Source organism: Astatotilapia calliptera, chromosome 2, assembly GCF_964374335.1.
Source record: "Astatotilapia calliptera chromosome 2, fAstCal68.1, whole genome shotgun sequence".
NCBI lineage: Eukaryota > Metazoa > Chordata > Actinopteri > Cichliformes > Cichlidae > Astatotilapia > Astatotilapia calliptera.
In genome coordinates, this window is record NC_137423.1 from 20,000,476 (window position 1) to 20,027,734 (window position 27,259).

The 27,259-nt window shown below is 40.9% G+C and overlaps 1 protein-coding gene across 5 annotated transcripts in view; it reads right to left on the reverse strand.

The window, feature by feature from the left end:
- Window positions 1–2: 2 nt before the first annotated feature.
- st3gal5 (ST3 beta-galactoside alpha-2,3-sialyltransferase 5) overlaps window positions 3–27,259 on the reverse strand; it is a 29,574-nt gene continuing 2,317 nt past the window's right edge. For 2 of the 5 annotated variants that reach the window (XM_026186180.2, XM_080305935.1), the window contains exons 2-8: window positions 22,835–22,941; window positions 12,083–12,200; window positions 4,970–5,179; window positions 3,912–4,045; window positions 2,862–3,048; window positions 1,999–2,157; window positions 3–952 (exon numbers count right to left, since the gene is read on the reverse strand). In XM_026186180.2, coding sequence (XP_026041965.2) covers window positions 695–952; window positions 1,999–2,157; window positions 2,862–3,048; window positions 3,912–4,045; window positions 4,970–5,179; window positions 12,083–12,200; window positions 22,835–22,866 — 1,098 coding nt within the window. In that variant the 5' untranslated portion in view covers window positions 22,867–22,941 and the 3' untranslated portion in view covers window positions 3–694. The remainder of the gene's footprint in view (window positions 953–1,998; window positions 2,158–2,861; window positions 3,049–3,911; window positions 4,046–4,969; window positions 5,180–12,082; window positions 12,201–22,834; window positions 22,942–27,259) is intronic. The other 3 variants (XM_026186189.2, XM_080305942.1, XM_080305940.1) reach the window with 2 other exon arrangements.

A 27,259-nucleotide genomic window follows, 5' to 3' on the forward strand; every position in this document is an offset into this window, starting at 1 on the left:
ACTTTCTTCTTTTTTGGACTTTATTAATGAAGACCGACACAGGATGCTCACATGGCTGCGACATATTAAAATTCAGATCAGGAAATTGGATGTTAACATGAAAAAGTGCAAGTCAAATAAAACTACAACGATGTAGAAATAATAAAAATAAAATTATAAATCACATTTTATTTTCACCACAGATATCAAAGATCAGCCACTCGGGAAGAGCAGCAAAGCAGACTTTTTCAATATCACAACGAAGTGAATCTGCTAAAAACAGCTGAAGACACTTTGGTCCAATCTGTGCAACTGAATACAGATTCATTTTGTTCCACTGATAATTTACTGCTGTACAAACATAATTTTAACTTGCATCAGAACAATCACAACAACCATGATACCGAATAACACTGTTTACAAGTTACTGGTCGTGTTCCACAACTAAAAGTAACTCAAATACTGAGAAGCTCCTGATGCATTGCTGATGAGAATCAGTTATTACAAACTGGAAGCTTTGCAACACGTGTGTGTGAGCAAAGACAAGACTGTGGTCCAAGGCCCTTTCTCATTATAAACAAAGCAGTTCTTCATAAAGTGTTTTGTTAAAAATATCCTGTGACTCTTGCTTGACTTCTGTTCAGTGCCTCAGAGAGGATATGAAAATGTTCACACCACAAAAAGGAAGCGCTCTGCACTAGAAGGCTGTGGTGGGTCAGCTGTGGCAGTAGGAGCAGTGGATCCCCCCTGTCAGGTCAGTGATGGTTCCCTCTCTAACCAGTCTTTGCAAGAGCTCAGTCTCTCTGTTCACGTTGTGCATGCTCTGCTCCAGCATGGCACTCATAGGCAGCTGGTCATAGTAGTGCAGTGGCGCCCCGTGCTGGGAGAGGTTGTAGCCAAAGCCTGCCAGGCTGACCTCGTCACACAGCAGGCTAGCTAGAGTCAGCGCAGACACACCTAGAGTGGGAATGTTCTGCAAATATATGTAAAAAAAGGGTTAAACTTTCTTAAAGAGTAAAGACGTTTGTTTCTGTCTTCCTGTTGCAGATTTTTCACATCATTTTATTTTCTAAGCAAACTGACTATGGTTGAAGTAAAGAAGGAAAATGGACAAGAGTGAGACACCGGCAAAGTCAAAGTAATATAGGCCATAATAAATAAACTATGACTTAGCTTACTGTAATATGCACAGACAGGTAAACCGATAGTATCACGATATTAGCCTTTTGTTAACACCTTTCCCATGTCTGCCTGTAGCTCATGAGAACAGCAGCTCAGTGAGCTCCATTAGAAACCTCAGCGCTGAGTAACAACTTTATTCTTGTTCAGAATGACTTTATTACTCCAACAGAGTCGAAGACAGAGGTTAACATAACTTGACACACAGAACCACTTCTAAGCTTTTATTTTCTAATTTCACTAATCTGATCATTACAACTTAAATGAGCTCAAATCAGAAATGGTCACATCTGCTGCTGTTAGATAGTACTGCAATAGTCAAAAGTGACCACAAGGGGGAGTTGCTCCAACACAACAGACTGCAGGCTGGCTACAGCAGGCATGACGATTAAACCTGACACTTGGCACAGTGGCAGATGGACAAAGGGATGTTTTACTGTGCAAACAGATATAACTTGTTCTTTATTAGAAGGTTTAATTCCTAAGCTGGGCTAGCCCGTCTTTCTACGTGAAAAATAATAAAAAAAAAAAATACACAATACAAAGGCATTTCAAAAACGACTTCAATGAATCAGTAGTTTAAAAAGTATTTTTAAAACTGACTTCAGTTTTCACTTTAACCAGGGGTGGGGGAACTCCAGGCCTGAGTGCAGGTGTCCTGAATTGCATGGCTAAATTACTCAGCATGTCTTGTTCCCCAGAGGCCTGGTAATGAACTAAGATCTAAAGATCTAAAACCAGAAGGACACCAGCCCTCGAGGCCTGGAGTTCCCCGCTTTATACCAGATTTACGAACAGACACACTTTCACTTAATGTGTGGTATGTGAATCATCAATTACCTGGTCCCAGCCCCACAGGCGTGGCCTGGGAAGAGGATATTTCAGGAGGTCCAGTGCAGTCTCTCTGATCACATGTGGGTTTAGAAGTCTGAACTTACTGGCTTTGAGAGGGATTCTATCTGGAACCTTCTGCCAGAAAAAGAACCAATCCCACAGAGGCTGCAACACAAAGCACAAACTGTTGGTTTCTCAACAGCTCAGAACACTGACTCACAAGAAAACAGCAGTGAGATCTGAGACTGTGTCACACTTTCACGTAGAAGATGATACTGAGGAATTCACAAGTTGACAATGACTTATGGAGCTAGCAACGGAGACGTTACATAATCCAAGAGATCCATGTGATTAAACCACAGGTAGGGGAGGAATTCCTGGAAGCACACTTCAGCCAGACGTCTCACATATAATGTCTGATAAGAGCTTTTCTGATCTTTAAAAATGTCTCTCGTGCTTAGAGGCTATTTGTACTGCACATGATTTTTATTTTTATCTAATACTTTTTCTAATTTATTTTCTTCAAAGCTTGCTTTTATATTAAAATATGAGAATTGATTTCTAATCTTCACCTTACAGACAATCCCAAACTGTGCTATTACAGTGCTGCTACTATTTCCATTCAGTTTAACAGGATCATTCTAACATCTAACTGCATTTAAACATCTCAGTGTTTTTGACTCAGTGCAGCCATCATTATATTTATAAGTAGTCAGATTTTCCATATTTATCTGTTTCTCCAGGGTGTATTCTCCAAGATGGCATATTCTTAAATAATATAGCTTTAATCCAAGAACACGAGCTGATTTATTCGTGTGAAGGTGGGTTGCTGGTTAGTTTGATCAGATGAATTCAGCAGTGCTACTCACCACAGAGAGCTTGTTGATCATAGCAGAGCTCCAGCTGATGTCTCCGCTTTTATACACCACCGTCACAAACAGAGTGTCTGGGTCTGTGTCAGCCCAGCTAAGAGGCGTGCCCTCCGGGTAACTCATCCTGATGGTGGTTCGATTCCCAACGTCAATGCTGAACTTTCCCAGTGGACCTCTGTTTAACCTGAGGGACAAAGAGCCAAAAGCCGAATGACTTTCTATAGTAATATTAGTATGAAATCAAGAAACACCCCACGATATGATCCATCCATTCGCTTCCGCTTATCCTTTTCAGGGTCGCGGGGGTGCTGGAGCCTATCCCAGCTGTCATAGGGCGAGAGGTGGGGTACACCCTGGACAGGTCACCAGTCTGTCCAAGGGCCAACACACAGAGACAGACAACCACTGGCGCTCACATTCACACCTATGGGCAATTTGGATTAATCAATTTACCTATCCCCACCAACTGCATGTCTTTGGACTGTGGGAGGAAGCCAGAGTACCCGGAGGGAACCCACGCAAACACGGGGAGAACATGCACGCTCCACACAGAAAGCCCCCGGCCTGATGGTGGAACTGAACTCAGGACCTTCTTGCTGTGCGGCAACAGTGCTAACCACCGTGCTGCCCCCCACGATATGATATTAATCCAATATTTCACTCACGTTGCGATATTATTGCATTTTTTAACAATTTACAATCCACTGCTATCAGCCTGTGAATCTGTTGGTAATTACATGCAATACGTCTCTGCAGCCACTAACTGATAAACTGTCAAAGATCACATATCTGCTGCTGTCTTCATGGAAAGAAAGTCACATCTAACTATTACATTTGCACTCAGTAACCGTCCTGTTCTATAGGAATATTACCCGAATACAACAATAATTTGTTTAGTTAAATATCGATATTTGGTGTTACTGCCACCTCAAACATTGCAATACTATGCTGTATCGATTTTTTTTTTACCTGGTCAAACATGCATTCAATATGGTCAGGTAGGCTGTTTATTTTGTTCAGGTTTACTCATCAAGCAACAATTCTGACCTGATAATGGTGTCAAAGCGGTCAATCACCGGGCCAAGCTCCAAGCCTTTGAGAATGCCTCCGTTTCCCATGACCAAACAGCGCTGACATTTCCCTGCAGCCTTCTCAGGCTGTGGTGAGTCTGAGGCTGGTAGCTGCAGAGAGAAATTCACACTATTACATCTGTGCTCTGAAAAAGACTGATGCACAGGCGCACAAGTCCGTGGCTTACCACTGACTTGTGGTATATACGTGCATTCAGCTGCAGTGGTATATGTTCTGCATAGTGTAAACCAGGGGTGTCGAACTCCAGGCCTCGAGGGCCGGTGTCCTGCAGGTTTTAGATCTCACCCTGGGTCAACACACCTGAGTCACCTGATTAGTTCATTACCAGGCTTCTGGAGAACTTCAACACATGTTGAGGAAGTAATTTAGCCATTTAAATCAGCTGTGTTGGATCAAGGACACATCTAAAACCTGCAGGACACCGGCCCTCGAGGCCTGGAGTTCGACACCTGTGGTGTAAATGGAACACAAAAAAATAAGAGGAACACTTTCTAGCAAGAGTACGTCAAGTCAAGTGACGTCATTTAAACTTTTGGGGATTCTGATGTGATCAGTGAAGCAGCAGAGGGGGTTGTTAATTACTTTCAGCTGCTCTTAATGAAATTAACAACAGGTGCTCCAGGGGAACAAAAAGACAACCGCAGGAGCAAGAGTGGTTCCACAGGTGGAGGCGCTCACATGTTTTCCCTCCTTATCTCTTCTCACTAGTTAGCTAGTTTTGCATTTGGATAAGATCAGTTTCAGGACACCAGCCATTGTCTCACTGCATGCAAGCACGTTGGGGCCATGCAAACTACTGAGGATCATTTTGAGTTGCTTAGCTGCTGCATCTTTTTTTTCACTTTCATTTTTGGGTGTGTCTTTGAATTCAGCCCTCTGTAGGTTGATCATTTTCATCCCCCACCCTACTGAGAAGTGTTTATTATTTTTTGAGCAGTGGAAATCACTCAGATACTGAAGGATCTTAACCCCCCTGCCCAAAAAACAAAAAAAACAAAAAAACCTGCATTCACCAGTTTTTGCAGTTCTGCTACTTTGCTCTGAAGACCTCGGAACCCAAACGGCGGGGGATACAAGAAAAGGTCATCGTTCAGCGGTTCATCTTTCCACAGGAAGGGCTGGACATTGTGACTGGAAGCAGGGAGATGAGTTAACAAGCTCTGTCTGGTGTTGCCAGGGCGACACTGACTCTCTAAGACTCTCTGCACATATTCATGCACCAGCTGCAGGAAGAAGAAAGGAAAGCCAGTGTTGGGAAGGTTACTTTTAAAATGTATTCCACTACAGATTACAGATTACATGCCCCAAAATGTATTTAGTAACGCATTCAGTTACGTTACTCAATGAGAGTAACGTATTCTGAATACTTTGGATTACTTAATATATTATCATGCTTTTTTACAACTACATGAATGTACTATTGCTGTGTGATTTATTACTATTACTGAAGGTTACTCTCCATACCAACACCAACTAGATGTTTAAATCTTAATATAAATGAATAACAGTAGGTGGACATTAGGTAAGGCTGCACTTTTTGCAGCGATCTCGTATAGAAAACTATTCGGCGCGTATATAAAACAGGTCCGCGGCTCTGAACTGTAGTAAAGGGACCTCTGGCTAATACGTCGGGTTCGTGTCGGGCTCGTAGCTGAAAACTAGCTTTACTTTGTTGTCTGGGTCAAATTTGCTAGCGAGAGACAGAGAGAGGCGTTGAAAGGCTGCTCCAACGTAACTTATTGTTTCAGAGGAAAACAGGAACACAGTGTACAGTCGAGTCTTAACAGCTTACTTACAACTGGGCTACACTGGGCTGCATTCTTTGGGGCGATGCCTGTAACTCTCTGCCTTCATAATTTTGAATAACAATTAAAAAAAATATTTCTTCACATCTTTCTGTGGGCCGCAGTAGACGTGACATGGGCCTGAGATTGTGACACAGGCATTAGAGCCTCTTAATGCGTGTTTTGTTTGGATTTCCACCGGCGTGGAATTACCAAAAATAAGAGAGATCATAGCCGAACATATGAAACAGGAAAAGACCGCTGTGTAATCCATTTATTTCAACAAAGTAACTGTATTCTGAATACCACATTTTTAAACGGTAACTGTAACAGAATACAGTTAGTCATATTTCGTATTTTAAATACGTAACGGCAGACCGTTTTCATCTTAGAAAATAAAATAATGTCAAAAAGGGAATGAAAGTTTAACTGATTGAAAGACATATGGATCTGATAGATGGGATTATGTAAAAAGCTGAATACAACACAACAAGCTGTCTGCACACCAAGTAAAAAGTGTAATGCAGCACTTCACATCCGGGGCGCTTATCTAATTTCATGACCTGGCTCAGGTTTATAAAAAAAACAAAGCGGCTTCAAACGCCACGTCTTCTGTTACAGAGGCTCGTTCTCTTGTGGTTTTTGCATCTATATCAGAACAACAGCGCAGACACACAGGACAGTGTCAGCTCAGTTTCAGGGCCAGTTAATGAAACGATGAACAACTAGATCAGGTTTAATGTGTAAAAAAAACTGGCACCATTAGCTCACGTTACGGCTGCAGTTATCGATTATTTTCAAAATTGAGTAATCAATTAATTATTCCATTGATTAATCGAGCAATAGGTTAAGAAATACTTGTGTTATTATTGAGAAAATGCAAAATATGTAAAAAAAACCCTCAAACAAAGTCAAAGGTCAAATAAGATCTATCCAAATCTAAACAAATCTAAACTATATTAGTGTTTTTGCACTGCTGCTTTACAGGATACAGACAATGCTGGACAACACCTCCCACCCACTCCATGACGTGCTGGCCAGTCACAGGAGCGCGCACTGAGACTATTCATATTACCACTGAATAACACAGAAATCATCTTTCTGTACAACTTCTCCATTTAATGTACAGTTGCACCCTTTCCATGCTCTATAGTGAAAATAACATAAGTTTTACCAGTTAGAGTAAAAAAAAGAAAAAAGAAAAAAAAGAAAAAAAATTATATATATATATATATATAATTATTTTAGGGGTGCAACGATACTCTATCGATATTGAACCGTTCGATACAGTGCTTTCGGTTCGGTACGCATATGTATCGAACAATACAACATTTATTTTATCAACTTTCCTTCTTACGATGTTGTCTGTGTTGAGCGCTCAGTGGATCTGCGCTCGACAGTGCAGCCTAGGCGGAGTAGTCGAACACAGATTCACTGAGCGCAGCGCAAGCTAGCGAGACAGAAGTTAAGCTCTCCTTGCAACATGGCAAATTGAACCTCCCCCACCCTCATTCAGATCTGGCGTTTGGAACTATTTTGGTTTTCATGTGACGTATGACCCTGAAGGTAAGCGCGTCATGGACTAAAGTAAAACAGTATGTTGGATGTGCCACGCAATGCTCAATTACATGGGTGGGAACTAGTGTGTTAGCGCAGTTAGCGTGTTAACGTGTTGGCCGTCCAGCCCCAGGCACGGGGCAATCCGCGGTATCTCGTTAACTGAGATTTGTTGTGGCGTTAACGTCATTTCAGCGAGATTAACGCTGACAGCACTAGTGGGAACACAACGAATATGACTGCACATTTACTCCGACAGCATCCTAGTGCAAAGACAAGTGGAAGCAGACAAAAACAACAAGCACGTATGCTTTTTTTGTATCGAAAAAATATCGAACCGTGACGCCAAAGTATCGAACCGAACCGTGAATTTTGTGTATCTATATATTTATTAGGGGTGCAACGATACACAAAATTCACGGTTCGGTTCGATACTTTGGCGTCACGGTTCGATATTTTTTCGATACAAAAAAAATGTTCATGCCTTTTTAATTTGTCATTTATTAAAATTATAAATATATATTTTAACTCAAAAGTACAGTTTTTAAATTTAATGTTGCTGAAACAAAAAAGTAATAAAAAATAAATAAATATATCTCAGGGCTCGCAAAATTTCAAAATCCCTGGTAGCCCTTCGGGCAGGGACTCTTCAGTTTTTGGTAGCCCAAAATAAATTTAAGTAGCCCGAATAAAAAAGAGAGCAATTTTTTGATTGATGTTTTGTTTCCTTTACAATATTATACTTTAATGTATAATATTGTAAAGGAAACAAAACATTAATCAAAAAATTGTTGAAAAACAAATTACAACATTGTATAAAAATTACAATCATCAACTCAAATACTTGGTTGTAATTGAACAGAAATTTCTATGAACTTGTAAGAACTGTGTAAGACATGAATCAGTCTGTGTCAGATCCTGAATTTGAAATTTCCACTGAAGTCACCGGTAAGAGGCAAGTGGAACCAAGATCTAGGACATTTGCTTTTTGAAGTTTGCAAAGACTGCTAAATTTTGCCAGTGGTAGTTCACTCTTTGCAACATAGTACGCTGTTTTAAGCTGATTTTCAGGTTTATTTTTAGGATGTTATTTGCAATTGGTGTTTGTTCTGGGAAAGATATTGCAGACTGAGCAATAATGCATTTCTTGCATTTCTCATGGGTTCTAATGGGGGCCTTTCTTAAAATGACTGGTCCCAGTAACAAAAGCGCTTGTCGACTCAGAAATCGATGGAAAACCAACAACACACCCGGCAGAACATTATGTTATTTACACAGGTGCACATAAGTGGTCCGCATGTGCGCATTCGCTGTCAAAATAAAAGACGCGCACCAGATAAGAAGTTGCAACGCACGTTTGCGTCCATATAAAAAGCACTGTTTTTGTCCGTTAGAGTGGGATTTTCACGGCACATTCCGCACCACATCTCTGTGCGTTCATCATTTGTTTGAAGCCAGCTCACCTCCTGCAACCACTTTTCCGAGAATATGTGCTTCTTTTGTGGTTCTGACTCCTGCTGACATTTCTTTGGAGGTGGAGGAACAAGTAATTGCTTAAAGGAGCTTCTTCGACATCTTTAAGAGTTCTAAACAAATGTCTGTCCTCCTCCAGAAAATCTTATGTACGCAAACACGCGTTGCAACTTCTTATCTTGTGCGCGTTTTTTATTTTGACAGCGAAAGCGCACCTGCGGACCACTTATGTGCAGCCCTGGTTATTTAGCTCGTCATATTGCAGCCACAGAAATTATTTTGTCCATGAAACCATAAAGCTGCACTTTCTTTTTGCCTTATAGTCTGATTTGTCATAACTTCTCCGTTTTGTGGTAAGCTTTTCTTTGGCTGTCACTTCTTCACCCTGACCTGTCTTATTTGGCTCAGCAGAACTAAAATATATATCCTGCTGCTTTTACACACGCACTCACATAACGCTCAGCGATTCTCTGCGCGATCAACCTCTCACATGTTTAAGCTTGCTGCGGGAGATTTCACTTGTCATGTTTGCATAGTAAGCTAACGATTAATAAGACGATGTCAGAGGAATTGATGCGCAAATTATCATCACTCACCAATCAGTGCTGTCGCTCTCTATACACAGTTCGTGCGATTGCAAAGTGAAAGCAAAAAACAAGCGCAAATTCAAACGCAATTTCAATATGTCACATATTGACAGTGGCTCGCCGATGCCAATGACATAATTACCCAGCTACATTTCCGAAAGAATGCAAAAGCATATTTTTCCTTCCTACGATAGCCGACGGGCAGGGCAGAGATAGATTTTGGTAGCCCGACTGGAAAAATAGATAGCCCAACATCCTGGGGCTAGCGATTTTTCCAGCCCTGTATCTGATTGAGGAATCACTCATCTTTGGAAAAGAGAGTTTATTACAGAGAAATGGCTCTTTCCAAAATAAAAGCTATACTATACGCTTCTTCTGGGCTATATTCTCAGCAGCATATTAAACAAATCAGGTCCCCATAAGGAGATTCATGTGCTAACGGCTGTCTAAATGACTCGGGTAAAGTTTGTAGCATGCGTGCTTGTTGTTTTTGTCTGGTTCCACTTGTCTTTGCACTAGGATGATGTCGGTGTAAATGTTCAGTCATATTCGTTGTGTTCCCACTAGTGCTGTCAGCGTTAATCTCGTTGAAATGACGTTAACGCCACAACATGGCAAATCTCCGTTAACGAGCTACCGCGGATTGCCCCGTGCGTGGGGCTGGATGGCCAACACGTTAACGAGCTAACTGCGCTAACACACTAGCTCCCACCCATGTAATTGAGCATTGCGTGGCACATCCAACATACTGTTTTACTTTAGTCCATGACGCGCTTACCTTCAGGGTCATACGTCACATGAAAACCAAAACAGTTCCAAACGCCAGATCTGAAAGAGGGTGGGGGAGGTCCATGTTGTAAGGAGAGCTTAACTTCTGTCTCGCTAGCTTGCGCTGTGCTCAGTGAATCTGTGTTTGACTACTCCACCTAGGCTGCACTGCCGAGCGCAGATCCACTGAGTACTCAACACAGACAGCATCGTCAGAAGGAAGAGCGCAGGGCAAGCTAGCGAGACAGAAGTTAAGCTCTCCTTGCAACATGGCAAATTGGACCTCCCCCACCCTCATTCAGATCTGGCGTTTGGAACTATTTTGGTTTTCATGTGACGTATGACCCTGAAGGTAAGCACGTCATGGACTAAAGTAAAACAGTATGTTGGATGTGCCAAGCAATGCTCAATTACATGGGTGGGAACTAGTGTGTTAGCGCAGTTAGCGTGTTAACGTGTTGGCCGTCTAGCCCCACGCACGGGGCGATCGGCGGTAGCTCGTTAACGGAGATTTGCCGTGTTGTGGCGTTAAGGTAATTTCAACGAGATTTACATTGACAGCACTAGTGGGAACACAACGAATATGACTGCACATTTACACCGACATCATCCTAGTGCAAAGACAAGTGGAAGCAGACAAAAACAACAAGCACGCATGCTACAAACTTTACCCGAGTCATTTAGACAGCTGTTAGCACATGATTCTCCTTATGGGGACCTGATATGTTTAATATGCTGCTGAGAATATAGCGCAGAAGAAGCGTATAGTATAGCTTTTATTTTGGAAAGAGCCATTTCTCTGTAATAAACTCTCTTTTCCAAAAATGAGTGATTCCTCAATCAGATACAGGGCTTGCAATATCGCTAGCCCGACGCTAGCAATTTTTCCAGTCGGGCTACCAAAATCTATCTCTGCCCTGCCCGTCGGGCTATCGTAGGAAGGAAAAATATATGTCAATGCTTTTGCATTCTTTCAGAAATGTAGCTGGGTAATTATGTCATTGGCATCGGCGAGCCACTGTCAATATGTGACATATTGAAGTCGCGTTTGAATTTGTGCTTGTTTTTTGCTTTCACTTTGCAATCGCACGAACTGTGTATAGAGAGCGACAGTACTGATTGGTGAGTGATGATAATTTGCGCACCAATTCCTCTGACATCGTCTTATTAATCGTTAGCTTACTATGCAAACATGACAAGTGGAATCTCCCACAGCAAGCTTAAACATGTGAGAGGTTGATCGCGCAGAGAATCGCTGAGCGTTATGTGAGTGCGTGTGTAAAAGCAGCAGGATATATATTTTAGTTCTGCTGAGCCAAATAAGACAGGTCAGGGTGAAGAAGTGACAGCCAAAGAAAAGCTTACCACAAAACGGAGAAGTTATGACAAATCAGACTATAAGGCAAAAAGAAAGTGCAGCTTTATGGTTTCATGGACAAAATAATTTCTGTGGCTGCAATATGACGAGCTAAATAACCAGGGCTGCACATAGGTGGTCCGCAGGTGCACATTCGCTGTCAAAATAAAAAACACGCACAAGGGTTAGGGTTAAATTTAAAAACTGTACTTTTGAGTTAAAATATATATTTATAATTTTAACAAATGACAAATTAAAAAGGCATGAACATTTTTTTGTATCGGAAAAATATCGAACCGTGACACCAAAGTATCGAACCGAACCGTGAATTTTGTGTATCGTTGCACCCCTAATATATATACACACACACACACACACACTATATCAGTTATGCTACCAATCTCAGATTTGTACTCCACTGTAGACACTATTGGTTTGAGACAGGATGTATGTAAACATCTGACTTAAGAAGGAAGGAAGGGCAGAGTGCTGCACATGTTGAACTCTTGCAGACCTTTACCCCATCACGATTCTTCACTTCTGAATACAGATAAGTCACTAAACCCACACCATGGACACTCTGCTCTACTGTGCTCTCACCTTTCTATGTGCAGGGTTGATGACCCACTCTGCAGGTTTGATTGGTCCTGTGCTCAGCAGTTGCATAGAGACCAGCACCAGGCCGAGGAAAACCACGACAGCTGCTGCCAACACACGTCTGAACACACACACACAGAAAGCACACAGGGCAAACATGACCAGAAATTTAGTTCATTTTATTATAACCCCTTTCATTGAGCTGGCCGCAATTCAATGAGTGCTTTGCAGAAAACAGACAACGTAACAACAAACTCGAGATTAAAAACAAAAAAGCAAAATAAAAGGTGAATACGACAGGGCTTGTAAAATGAATACATACATAATTTATTTATAATTTATGAACAAATTTTAAATATTTATTATTTATAATTTGTTCGTGCTAAAAATAGACTTGAAGAAATAAAAAATGGTATTGTGCAAAAAAAAGAAAGCTACATGAGGAAGTAAGTAATTTTCATGGACTTAAACTGTTGGAAATAAATGTGTAAAATTACAGGAAGTATTGTGGATTTTGTTTTTTGTTTAAACTGTAGTCAAAACAGAAATTCTTCTGTCATTTAATTGTTTATTTCTTGATTACTTTGTGTAATATGAACGTCCATAAAGGATCAGTGGGATCAGTTTTTATCAGTAGGAAAAGCTGTAAAACTTGACAATACATAGTCCAAAATGTCTGCTTGTGCCCGTTTCTGCTGAGCAGCAGATCAAACAAGTTAATAATAATAAATGTCTTCAAGCCTGTGAGACTCGACACTGAGCCACAGCTCTGTGGTACATGCACACACTTCTGCACCTCTGCTGTTCAAAGACACTTTGTAACTAGAAAAATGTGCATTTCCTGCGAAAATGCAGTGTGGATGCTTTACAATAAACGACTACAGTCTGATTCAGTTTTTTTCTGAATCGAAACTGTTCACTTGTCTGACTGTTTCATTTCCCCATCCTACATCAGCTATTCTGGTTAAACTGTGTGGTTTAAGAGTCACAGCACACTATCTGAGAACAGTAAGGCAAATATTGCAAACATTTGGCAGACTAGCAGCCACTGCGAGAGGACAGATCTGAGCAGATAACTCCAAGCCACAAACTGTTGTTCAGTATTCAACAGGCTGAAGAAGCAGGTTAAGCTAATAGTCTGAGTTTGTTACATCAAATGATAGTCAGTTTATTCATTTCCTGATTGATAAAGTTGAGCACAGGGCTCATACGACTTTTCAGGGTCAAAGTCAAGCACTTTTAAGCACTTACAAGGTCTATTTTCAAGCTTTTCCGGCACATTATCAAAAAAAGAATGCATGATTGCATCACCTCAGTAAGACTAAAACAAATCATCTTAGGTTGACTTAAATGTCCTTTGTTCCCTTTTTGTTAAAACAGAGAAAAACACACCACACAAAAATACTGCAAAAGCAAAGGGCTGCCTTATATGCATATAGTGTATAAACTGAAAACACACATTTCACTTAAAAATTAAGATGTGAAAATGTGAACAAATCAACCTGTAAGAGATATTCATCTCCCCTTGAAAATAAACAAGCCCACAAAACAAGAAAACTGCACCAAACACCACAAAATAACCCACAGCAAGTCTTCTCATCAGATATTGATGCTTCTTTCCTATATGACACACAAAATAGGAGACAGATGTTTGTTAGTGGGGTTTTTTAAAGTTTATTCCCAATAAAACTAACAGTGTTTGACTACACTGCTGTCTGTATTATTAAATTATCACCTTTAAAGTGTTTGTGCTGAAAACATCATGTACAGTGAGACAGGCATGGACTACAGCACTGACTGGGAGAGGCTGTGAACAGATGACAGACTCAGTTCAATTCAACATATAAGACTTTAAGAATGCACAAGCATCTATCTAAAATCTGTTTATTTAGTCTATCATCTGTGATATCATTATGTACAGTTATAATGTATTGTATCATCTCCCTTAAATAAACAGGCAGCCTTAAAGTATGAAACATTCATGAACGAAACACAAACATGTGTCTACTGTCTCAGTGGCTGACAGTGTCCACAGGCCTCAGTGTGAGCTTGAAGCCGTTATATTGTTTAAGTTGTTTCATGTGTCGGTGCTCACGATAAACCGATTTTGAAAGTCGGGGAACATCGTTAGAACAAAAAAGTGTCTATTATTTGTGCCCATATGGATCAGTCATATTACCATTATTACCAAAGCCACCAAGTTAATACTTGAAAAAGCTGCATATTCCATAAATATTCCATTAATAATAATAATAACTTTATGTATAAAGCACTTTCAAACAAAGTGCTGTACAGCTATTTGAAAATAAAGAGATAAATGAATAAAAGCAATACAAGTTAAAAAACACAATAAAAGTTAAAAACGATAAAAATGTCAAAGACTAAATGGCAGAGAATGGAGACATGTAGGATAGGGTGAACAAGTGGGTCTTCTCCCAATAGTCTTTTTTCTGGCTCTAGGAACTTTTAACAGGCCAGAGTCCTGAGATCGGAGAGCACGGGATGGAACATAAAGGTGTAAAAGGTCGGAGAGGTATGAAGGTGCCAAACCATTTAAAGCATGGGTCGCCAATCCCAGTCCATGAGGGCCGGTGTCCCTGCAGGTTTAAGATCTCACCCTGGGTCAACACACCTGAATCACATGATTAGTTCATTACCAGGCCTCTGGAGAACTTCAAGACACGCTGAGAAGGTAATTTATCCATTTAAATCAGGTGTGATGGATCAAGGACACATATAAAACCTGCAGGGACACCGGCCCTCGTGGACTGGGATTGGGGACCCCTGATTTAAAGCCTTGTAGGTGAGCAGCAGGACCTTAAAATCTGCTCGAACCTGACAAGCTAGCCAATGAAGGGATTTCAGTACAGGACTAATGTGCTCACATTTTCCAGTTTTAGTTAAAATGCAAGCAGCTGCATTGTGCACCATCTGTAAACCTCTAAAACTTTTCTTTGGCAGCCCACAAAGGAGAGCGTTACAATAATCGATATGTGAAAACACGAATGCATGAAGAAGAACCTCTGCAGTGTTTCAAGTTATTGTCAGGATATTATTGACGAGACATGACAAAGACGTGCAAAATGCAAAATGTGCCAATATAGTATAATTTAGGTGTTCAGAGCTATGTGACTGAGTGCGCAAATAAGCATGTTGTTCCCAGGTCCAGTTTGTAGTGCATTTGTGGGGTTTTTTTTGTTGTTTTTGAGTCCTTTGATGAGTATTGTAGGTGTCTGTAGAGGTGTATGTGTATATCAGTCCTTCTGTGGTAGTGAGTTAAGGGCCCTGCCTGCTTGGGGGAAGAAGCTCTTGCTCTGGTCGTCACGGTTTTAATGCTGCAAAATCCTCTGCCAGATGGAAGGAGGGAGAACAGTGCATGTGAGGGGTGGAGAGTGTCCTTCACTATGTATCAGGAGAGGTCAGCTGATATGTGCACACCAGGAACTTCACACTAATGACCATCTCAGCAGCAGATCCATTGATGTGCAGTGGGGTGTGGGCCATTGAGCTCTTCCTGAAGTTAACAACCATCTCTTTAGTCTTCTGAACATTTAGAGACAGGCTGTTATTCTGACACCAGTCCACCAGGTGTTGTACCTCCTCTCTGTATTCAGACTCATCGTTGTTGGTGATGAGACCCACCACTGTTGTGTCATCTGCAAACTTGATGATGTGATTTGAGCTGTACTGTGCAGTACAGTCATGTGTTAGCAGGGTGAACAGCAGTGGGCTAAAGCTGCAGGTCATCAGCATAACAATGAAAGGTTACATTAAAAGAATGCAAAAGAAGACCAAGAGGCAGCAAATACAGCGAGAACAGCAGTGGGCCAAGTACAGAGCCCTGAGGGACCCCGTGCCCCACCGCACAGAAAATCCCTGATAACGACTGTGTTTAGACTGTTCCTTCCCATTCTATGCAAGGCCACCTGGGTTGGCTGGAAGACTGTTTACTTAGCCTAGCAGGGCGAAGGACACTGTCTCAGCTGAACTCTGGAAACACACACACATACATATACACTGATATGCACACACTCACCCCCCCTCCCTTTCCAAACGCCTTCGACGCTTATTCCCTTCCGATGCAGACGGTGGATCAAGGAGACAAGCGCACAGGCTGCAGGCCCGGATGTACTGTCTAAATCGGCTGTCTCTCACCCTTTACTGCCATTACCCTGCCATTTACCCTGTTGCTTGTCATGTGTTTCTTTGGTGTATTAAGAGTTTTTTTTCATGTGCTATGTGCAGAAGTGTTTTTTCTGTTCTCAAACTGATCTCCCTGTTGGAGCTCAGTCTGGGGGGAGTTATTTTTTTTTCTCTTTATCTTTCCTCATGTGGTGCATTTTCCACTGTTATACCTCTCTGACCTGTCTTCCCCATGTGATGTTTGTGTAATGTATGTATGGTCAGAAGGGTAGGTCGGCGCTGGCAAAGGTCGGCAGCCTTAACCCAATTTCCTTCGAGGTCAACCTTCAGGATCAATAAAGTTTTATTGAATTGAATTGGTCTAAAACCAGACTGAAATGCTTCAAACAGATTGTTAATTGACAGATGCTCAGTGAGCTGCTTGAAAACCACTTTTTCAAAGATCTTGGACAAAAAAAGACAGATGTGAGATGGGTCCATAGTTTACAACCATGTCAACATCCAGAACAAGCTTTTTCAAGATTGGCACTACCACAGCTGTTGCAACATGGCATTTGGGTCTTCAAACTAAAACAGGAAAACAGGAACATAAATAGTGCATCATTGCCAGACCTGGCCCACATCTGGTTGACATACACCCTGCCATGACACCAGTCAGTCACAAGTGCCAGCTTAATACCATAATCGGGCCAGATATGGCATACCACCGCATAGACCAGACCTTCCCAAAGTGTGGGGGGCGCAGAGCCATTGCAGGGGGGGCGCGGTATGAAAAGGGGGGGAAAAAACAAAACGCTTGGACACTGCTAGCACGGGGTGCCCACACAAACGCAAAGCAGGAGATGAAGCATCGCTGAATAAGTTTCCAAACCAACTTCATTCTAAGCCAAAGACTAGAAAATATGGTGAAGCAAATCTTCCCTTTGGTTTCACCTGCACAAGTGCCGAGGTACGTCTCCCTGCAGAATTGCTTTTCCCTGCGTCGGGAGCAGCGTTGGGCTGTTTAAATCACGGACAAACAGGATCCCACAGTTGTTTATGTTTTTAAACCCATTTTGCACAGAGAGCATTTTTTGAAAAATGTATTTATAGCAATGTTGAACATTATTACACAGGAAAAAAACAACTACATGTAAAATAATCACACCGTAACGCCTCGTCCACACGTAAACGCAAAAAAGGTGTCATGGTCTCCGTGCCTGCCCGGCCAGCCCCACAAGGCTACATGTGTTGTTTGGTTTTCTCTCTCTCTCTCTGCCTGGTTGGACTCACTGCAGGCTCCCGCCCTTGGCCCACACACCTGACAACCATCAGCTGTCATCACCTGGAGCACTATTTGAGGCTGGAACACAGCTCCTCTCGTCGCTGGATGATTGTACTACAGACGTTAGTGATCCTCCCAGCTCCTGTGAACCTGTGCTTTAGTATTCTTGTGATTTGTGATTCTGCTACAGACTTTCCTTCCTGGACCTATGACCTCCCTGCTGTGTGAGCGTGTGTGAGTTTGGGCAAGAAGACGTGAGCGAGTGTAAGAGAGCTTCCCCGTGATTCCCTGGAGTTTGGATTTTCCCTTCACTGTATATATTGTGCACTGGTGCTGTAAATAAACTGTTTTTGGAGATGTCAAACAGCTCTGCTCTTGAGTTTCTACTACCAGTTTGTGACAAAAGGAGTTTTAAAAAAGCTCCGTTTTCGGTGATTCGAAACGCTGTTTACGTGTGGACGAAAGGCCCAAACGCATAGAAACAGCTGCGTTTTCAAAAAAATACCCATATAGGTGTGGATGTAGCGTAAAAGAGTTAGTTTATTTCCTTACTAGCTGTAATTTATTGCAGATTACTTGTTTAATTGTTCACTAAATGCTTGAGGTGTGAAATAAACAGCAATGGAGCAAAATATGGGTGTGTGTGGTTGGAGGATGTGTTTGTGCGTGCGCGCGTGCGTGCGTGCGCACGGGCGCGAACATTTTTCTTGTAAAACAAAGGCGGGCCCGGCAAAAAAAGTTTGGGAACCACTGACATAGACCGTGCCATCTATGCCAAGCCTGGCCCATATGTGGCTGACGTACCACTTACCATGCCAGAAGTCAACCAGCAGTGCCGGCTTGACACCAGATGTAGCGACAGACCTGCTTGCTATGTGGGTCAGTGGTTCGACCTAGAACTGGATCCACCTGAAGGTTCAAAAGGCTTGGCACACCACCCCCAGGTCAGAGTACACTTGCAAGTCAGGATGGATATGAAATTTAAAAGGTTCATAAACTGGATCAGACCCGGTTCAAGTTCAACTCCAGCTCATTTCTCGCCGTATACTAACTGGATATGTTTTCCATTCACGGTGGCTTATTTTATCGCAACACGATCTGTAACCATTACTGATGACAAGTCATCATCCCAAAGCTACACTGAAATATTTAAAATCCAGCTTATCCATCTTACAATATGTTTGCCTTTACATTCAATACAGACTCAGAAATATGTCAGTAACAGTAACTGTTCAGTAACATTTACTGACACTGAATTCTGACTCTAGGTTAGGTTAACATCTCTGCCACAGCTGTAACAGAGCCAGCATCTATCAGTGAAGGCTGATGTTAAAATAAAATATTAAGGAACAGTTATTCTGTAAATCACATTCATCATTTTCTATCCAGTAATGGCAGAAATAGTGAGTTTCTCTATAAAGGAGCAGGACTGTTAAAGTCCATTGGTATTTAAATGTTGAGGGCAGATCCGCCTGGTGTCTGTTTAATAGGGATGAGTACCGGTATCCGGTGCCATTATGGCAGACCGAAACCAGACTGAAAAGCAGCGCACATTTCGGTGCTTTATTTCTGTGCTTTTTTTCCTGAGATGTCACACACTTTGGATTCTAGCCAATCATTTTACCTTTGCGAGCATAGTAGGCGGGCCCAGGTACGTACGTTCTTTTAGAGCAGAGCTACAGATTAAAAATGCCCAAGGCAAAGTGGTCAAAGTTTGGCTGTACTTCACAGCAAAAGATGCAAACTCAGCAGCCTGCAACAAGTGCTGTAAGCTGATACTGTACAAAGGAGGTAACACCTCGAATCTGATGAAACACCTGGTGACTTATAGCATTTTGTTAAAAGCCGAGAAATGCGCCGTATTTGATAGCTTGCTCCGAGACCTCACACGGAGTACATCTACTGCGGGTGGGTTGCCTGTTATCGGACCCGGAGCAACATCCCCAAAGACCCCGAAGAGGAGAGTCCTGGCCCCTAGCCCTGCCAGTGTAGCAGAAATGATGACGGATGATGATGGCAGCAGCAGCCGTTCTTCTCTGCATGAGTAGCTTAATGTTGTTCGTGTGTAGTTTACATTGAGTAGGCTAACCACGTTATTAAATTAATGCACGTAAGGTGAACTAGCAAACACCGTCTTCTTGTTTGATGGCAGATACTCCCTTCACCCTGGCCAAAAAGGCTAAAATGACCAAAGAAAAAGTGGAAAACAGCTAAACATGAGAGGTTTTTGGACAAAGTTTGTGTTTTTTCCCCATTGATCAAGCACTGCTTCCAGCCAAGAGTGATACCATAAATCCCCTATAGCTGCAGAAAAGGCTAATATTGTTGTCTTTTTACAAAAAAAACCCAGCTGAACATGAGAGGTTTTTGGACCAATTTTGTGTTCTCCATTCTTTAAGCACCGGTTCGAGCACCGTTTAAGCACCGGCACCATTTCAAAAGTACCGGTTTGGTACTGGTATCGGATAAAACCTAAATGATACCCATCCCTACCGTTGATGCCTGGTGAACTAGAATAACAGGTCCATCAGTCAGTTAGCTCAGTTTCACTTTTGATGGCAGAAACTTCAGGACATGAGCACACAAGTATAAGAAATATGCAGCAGGGCTATAAATCGAGCTTCACAAGACGGCTGTGGAAAGGAAGAACTGGCAAACACGAGAGGACCTGACTACCACTGCTCACCCACCAGGTGCTGTGCATGTCACAACTATCACAACCATGGGTCATTTAAATAATTACCTTTTATACTAGAAGTGGCACTGAAGTGGAATAGTATGTGCCACCATCAGCTAATTGTTGAAGAAAATGCAAGACTTCCACAACCTGCCTCCACTTACAAAAACCAAGGTGTTCTCCTTCCATCCTGTGAAGGATTCTCTTTTACTAGAAAGCACTGTGTCCTTTCAAACAGCAGAGGTAAACCAGGAACCACTTGAGGCGATCAGGCTTCTGACTACACTCTTCATGTGATTTACATGCAAAGATGGCAAAGTAATGAAGAAAGAATAGTAATGAATGAAGTAATGTAGTAATAATGTGTCTAGTAATAAAGAACTTACAGCTTCAGATAGGTTAGAACGTTGCATGCAGACTGAGAAAAAATTAGAACAAGCTGTGCCTGTTTTCTGCAAGTTTCAACTGGGACTCTGCCTACATACGTGTAAGCAGTTTGGAATGACATGTGATTAATATCAGAATGAGTGGGAGCTTCTTCTTAAGTATGACACAGACATAGTTCGTCTCCATGGCGTCAAATGATCTGTTTGAACTTTCATTTTATTGCTTTCTTTTGTTAATGTCCACAAAAGCCACAGCCACTGAAAACCAAATCATTTAACATGAATGAGGAAAGTGCTGCTATTCTGTCAGATTCATGTCTAACTATGGGCAAAGCATGTCGGGATGTTGAATAGTTGAATAGTTAATTGCGTATTAAAATTGACATTTTTTAACTTAAATTTGTCATTTCTTAAAATGTAAAGGGATTTACAAAAAACAAAACTGAATTAAAAACATATTTTTGAATTCTGCATTAAAAAACTGATTTTTAAAAATACAATTTAAAAAGTCAAATAAATAAACAATACCTTCTTTTTTTTCTTTTCCACCAATCCTTTTCAATTTCATTTCGATGTCTTTTTGCATATTTTATTTCACAACTCATTATTAAATTACAAAATATTGTATTTATTAGGGGTGCAACGGTACACAAAATTCACGGTTCGGTTCGGTTCGATACTTTGGTGTCACGGTTCGATATTTTTTCGATACAAAAAAATCTTCATGCCTTTTTAATTTGTCATTTATTAAAATTATAAATATATATTTTAACTCAAAAGTACAGTAAGTAAGCTGCACTTTCTTTTTGCCTTATAGTCTGATTTGTCATAACTTTTCCGTTTTGTGGTAAGCTTTTCTTTGGCTGTCACTTCTTCACCCTGACCTGTCTTATTTGGCTCAGCAGAACTAAAATATATATCCTGCTGCTTTTACACACGCACTCACATAAGCTCAGCGATTCTCTGCGCGATCAACCTCTCACATGTTTAAGCTTGCTGTGGGAGATTTCACTTGTCATGTTTGCATAGTAAGCTAACGATTGAAAAGACGATGTCAGAGGAATTGATGCGCAAATTATCATCACTCACCAATCAGTGCTGTCGCTCTCTATACACAGTTCGTGCGATTGCAAAGTGAAAGCAAAAAACAAGCGCAAATTCAAACGCGATTTCAATATGTCACATATTGACAGTGGCTCGCCGATGCCAATGACATAATTACCCAGCTACATTTCCGAAAGAATGCAAAAGCATTGACATATATTTTTCCTTCCTACGATAGCCCGACGGGCAGGGCAGAGATAGATTTTGGTAGCCCGACTGGAAAAATCGCTAGCCCCAGGACGTCGGGCTAGCGATATTGCGAGCCCTGTATCTGATTGAGGAATCACTCATCTTTGGAAAAGAGAGTTTATTACAGAGAAATGGCTCTTTCCAAAATAAAAGCTATACTATCCGCTTCTTCTGGGCTATATTCTCAGCAGCATATTAAACATATCAGGTCCCCATAAGGAGAATCATGTGCTAACAGCTGTCTAAATGACTCGGCTAAAGTTAGTAGCATGCTTGTTGTTTTTGTCTTTGCACTAGGATGATGTCGGCGTAAATGTGCAGTCATATTCGTTGTGTTCCCACTAGTGCTTTCAGGTTAATCTCGTTGAAATGACCTTAACGCCACAACACGGCAAATCTCCGTTAACGAGCTACCGCCGATCGCTCCGTGCATGGGGCTGGACGGCCAACACGTTAACGAGCTAACTGCACTAACACACTAGTTCCCACCCATGTAATTGAGCATTGCATGGCACGTCCAACATACTGTTTTACTTTAGTCCATGACTCGCTTACCTTCAGGGTCATACGTCACATGAAAACCAAAATAATTCCAAACGCCAGATCTGAATGAGGGTGGGGGAGGTCCATGTTGCAAGGAGAGCTTAACTTCTGTCTCGCTAGCTTGCCCTGCGCTCTTCCTTCTGACGATGCTGTCTGTGTTGAGTACTCAGTGGATCTGCGCTCGACAGTGCAGCCTAGGCGGAGTAGTCGAACACAGATTCACTGAGCGCTCAACACAGACAGCATCGTCAGAAGGAAAGTTGATAAAATAAATTACAAATGTTGTATTGTTCGATACATATGCGTACCAAACCGAAAGCACTGTATCGAACGGTTCAATATCGATACGAATATCGTTGCACCCCTAGTATTTATATATGGAGGACTTTCCTGGTCCTCCATATATAACCACCAAAATCATTGCAAGTCTTCTGTGTTCTGAATATCACCTGTGTGCTGCCCAGCGTATATGAAGCCTCATGCTGGTCTCTCTGTTCTGGGACGTCTTCTGGTCTCTGCTGTAGACTGAAGCCCTCTGACTGTCAGGAGTCCTGACCTGCACACACAGGCATGGCCATTACCAAACATTGAAAACAGTGGATGTTCTATGCATGACTCGAGGTTTTGGTCACTTAAAAATACTCAGATTTCCTGCACACAGACTTTACTGAGCATCTTCCTCAGCTCATTCCAGTATGAAGGTCACCATATGAGATGAATTAATTAGTGGACAAACACAGCTTTTATTTTGAAAGTTTAGTCACTAGAGCCCAGTATTGGCTATTTGCAGATATTTTGGTGTCTGCATTTATTGGGGGTCATATAATTAAAATTTAAGAAAGGAAAGAGGAGAAACACCCTTCAACTATGAGTGCTAATGTTGCTGAATGCCCTCTGACTAGGGCTGCTCAATTAATCGAATTTTAATCACGATTACGATCTGGGCTTTCAACGATCATTAAAAATGACTGAGCCGATTATTAGCCCCTCCCTCATTTATCCGCGACACCTTAAAGGCCGGTCCGTAAAAATATTGTCGGGCATAAACCGGTCCGTGGCGCAAAAAAGGTTGGAGACCGCTGATTAAGAGGACCCGAGGGAAGCTCGGAAAGCTAAGCAGAAGTTATTTGGAGAGGAGAGTGACTGCTGTTGGTTGAAAAGAGAGGTTAAAAAAAACTTCAGTGGTGTTGCACACTATTTTATATTATTTTTTAAAGTCATTGTTAACCCTTTAAATCCGATCAGAGCAGCACGCTCCGTTTTGTGTAACGATTTTTAAATCCCTGTAGAACCTGAACCGTGTAAGCTAGCGCAATAATTTGTTTTGTATATGAAACCGGAGGAGTTGTACTTACATCTTATGCCATCAGCTTGTCCTCGGTCACGGTTTTCTTCCACATATAGCTTTGCAAAAATTGCATAAAAAGTGCTTGCAGGAACAAAAACATAATATTCCAGAAACACACTTTGCCGATCCGATCAGCTGTTCGTAACACTTCCCACAGTGAAACAGACATCAGCGCGAACTATCGCATGTCCGCCATTTCCTGGCCGAACCCGGAAGTGACGTCATTTTTGCGGAAATGTAGTTTTTTACTTGTAGGCCTTAAAAACCTATACTGGTCATGTTTGACTTTTCTGAATAGTTTCTGTGATGCTTAGAACTCAAATTGCACAGCTGGAAATAGTTTATTTTGATGCACATGCTGTTTTCTTTGCAAATTTGCATCATAGGATTGTTTTTTCGTTTTTTCTGCAGTGTATATAAAAATTGGTGTATCTCCAAAATAAAACTATGAAGACACTCAAAATAAATTTCCTGTTGTTGTAAACTATTTTTTGCAACTTTTTTGTATTTAAAGTTTTAAGGGATAAACCTCTTAAATTTCTCCAAGTAGAAATATATGTAAAAAACAAAACAAAAACTATTTTCAATTTTTTTGTAGTTTATTGCACTTTTTTGCAATTAATGTAGTTACTATGGACTTAATGCATACATATTATTAAAATATGGGCCATAACAGTTGTATAGCAACTTGAAATGCTCCCACAAATGGCACTACTACTACAACATGTAAAAAAATAATATAAGCTCTGGCGGACTTGGTTCTATGGTAGGTCTTAAAGGGTTAAATAAATATCGTCAAATAATCGAGATCTCAATTTCAGTGAAAATAATCGTGATTATCATTTTTGCCATAATCGAGCAGCCCTACCTCTGACAGTCACACTCTGTGTCAGCAGCACGTATTTGGACCAAAAAATAAATCTACAAGAACACACGCACACACACACACTCAACCATGAAATTTTATGTAACATCTTATCAGCAAAGACTCATAAAGATCACATCATTTTTATGGAGACTAGCTGACAGTGTAATTACTGTAAGATAATTTGTTCCTTAAAAGCAAGCAAAAACAAAAGCAGTTAAAAACACTATATTAGTGTAACCTGTCACATTGTGCTCTAACTCCAACTCTTTAGTGCACTGTGCTCCACAGAACGTAGGCTTACCACACAGCTGTAACGTATTAACAGTTATTAACTTAAACTGTCACTTAAACTTAAACTGTCCTTTCTGTGCACTTTGTTTTTTAAACATGCATTAAATTAAAGTCGATTAGGTCAATTAAGCATTATAAGGCGGAAGGTGGGGGGTGGTTCCCTTTCTTTTTTGCTGGGAGTTGGCAACCCTATAAGTTAGGTTATTTAATATTTCTGCTAAGTTCTCTTTAAAATACCAGAATAGGAAGGATGGTGCAGCTTTAAGTTTATTAAACTGATCACTTTTGCTGAACTATTAAATATTTTGGGTGCAGTGTATTTTTTGCATGCAGGTGTAACAGAGTAGCTTTAGTTTAGTTTTTTTAAACTTGAGTATGAACTTATACAAAATGCAGAAAGATATAAAAAAAAAACGTTTTATTGATTATAAAATATGCTATATCGGTATCAGCAGATATTGAAATTTATGATATCGGTATCAGACATAAAAAGTGGTATAGTGCCATCTCTACCATAGAGTGAGATCAACCAGACTGCATTAACTCAAAACACTCCTAGCCTTCCCTATTTAAGAAGAAGTTTCTAACACATTATGCTTTTAGCATGTACAGCACTTTGTGAACTCTGGTTTTATGTTAAAGTGCTTTATAAATAAAGGTGGTATGGTATGGTGGTACATTAAATGAAAAGAAAGGCAACTTTGGAGATTCCACTCATTGTAAAACAAAACCTTATAATTCTGAGTCAATGCCGAGACCATACACATAAGAACAAGAAGACACCACAACCGAAGACTGCCGGGAAAAGTGGGTGAAGAACTTATTAAATAGGAACCTCCCTGAAACTGAAAAGAAGAAGCTAACCAAAGGACTCAATTTTGCCATTTCTCCACCACAGCTGCCCATAGTGGACCTCATCACAGGCACAGAAACAGCGATACGTATTAATAAATGAATACTTCCTATGAACAACACCTATGAGCCCTTAAGACAAGACCTCAGAAGCAACTATAAAAATAAAGTCATCAGTTTGAGCGGTTTCACTGCATCGTCGGTATCTACAAGTAGGCATCACGGGGCTGTGTGGATTCAATAATACAGGGAGTGCAGAATTATTAGGCAAATGAGTATTTTGTCCACATCATCCTCTTCATGCATGTTGTCTTACTCCAAGCTGTATACCGATATCATAAATTTCAATATCTGCTGATACCGATATAAATCCGATATAGCGTATTTTATAATCAATAAAACGTTTTTTTTTAAAAATATCTTTCTGCATTTTGTATAAGTTCATACTCAAGTTTAAAAAAACTAAACTAAAGCTACTCTGTTACACCTGCATGCAAAAAATACACTGCACCCAAAATATTTAATAGTTCAGCAAAAGTGATCAATCTAATAAACTTAAAGCTGCACCATCCTTCCTATTCTGGTATTTTAAAGAGAACTTAGCAGAAATATTAAATAACCTAACTTATAGGGTTGCCAACTCCCAGCAAAAAAGAAAGGGAACCACCCCCCACCTTCCGCCTTATAATGCTTAATTGACCTAATCGACTTTAATTTAATGCATGTTTAAAAAACAAAGTGCACAGAAAGGACAGTTTAAGTTTAAGTGACAGTTTAAGTTAATAACTGTTAATACGTTACAGCTGTGTGGTAAGCCTACGTTCTGTGGAGCACAGTGCACTAAAGAGTTGGAGTTAGAGCACAATGTGACAGGTTACACTAATATAGTGTTTTTAACTGCTTTTGTTTTTGCTTGCTTTTAAGGAACAAATTATCTTACAGTAATTACACTGTCAGCTAGTCTCCATAAAAATACAGGAAATGCAGAATTATTAGGCAAATGAGTATTTTGTCCACATCATCTTCTTCAAGCATGTTGTCTTACTCCAAGCTGTATAGGCTCGAAAGCCTACTACCAATTAAGCATATTAGGTGATGTGCATCTCTGTAATGAGAAGGGGTGTGGTCTAATGACATCAACACCCTATATCAGGTGTGCATAATTATTAGGCAACGTCCTTTCCTTTGGCAAAATGGGTCAAAAGAAGGACTTGACAGGCTCATAAAAGTCAAAAATAGTGAGATATCTTGCAGAGGGATGCAGCAGTCTCAAAATTGCAAAGCTTCTGAAGCGTGATCATCGAACAATCAAGCGTTTCATTCAAAATAGTCAACAGGGTCGCAAGAAGCGTGCGGAAAAACCAAGGCGCAAAATAACTGCCCATGAACTGAGAAAAGTCAAGCGTGCAGCTGCCAAGATGCCACTTGCCACCAGTTTGGCCATATTTCAGAGCTGCAACATCACTGGAGTGCCCAAGAGCACAAGGTGTGCAATACTCAGAGACATGGCCAAGG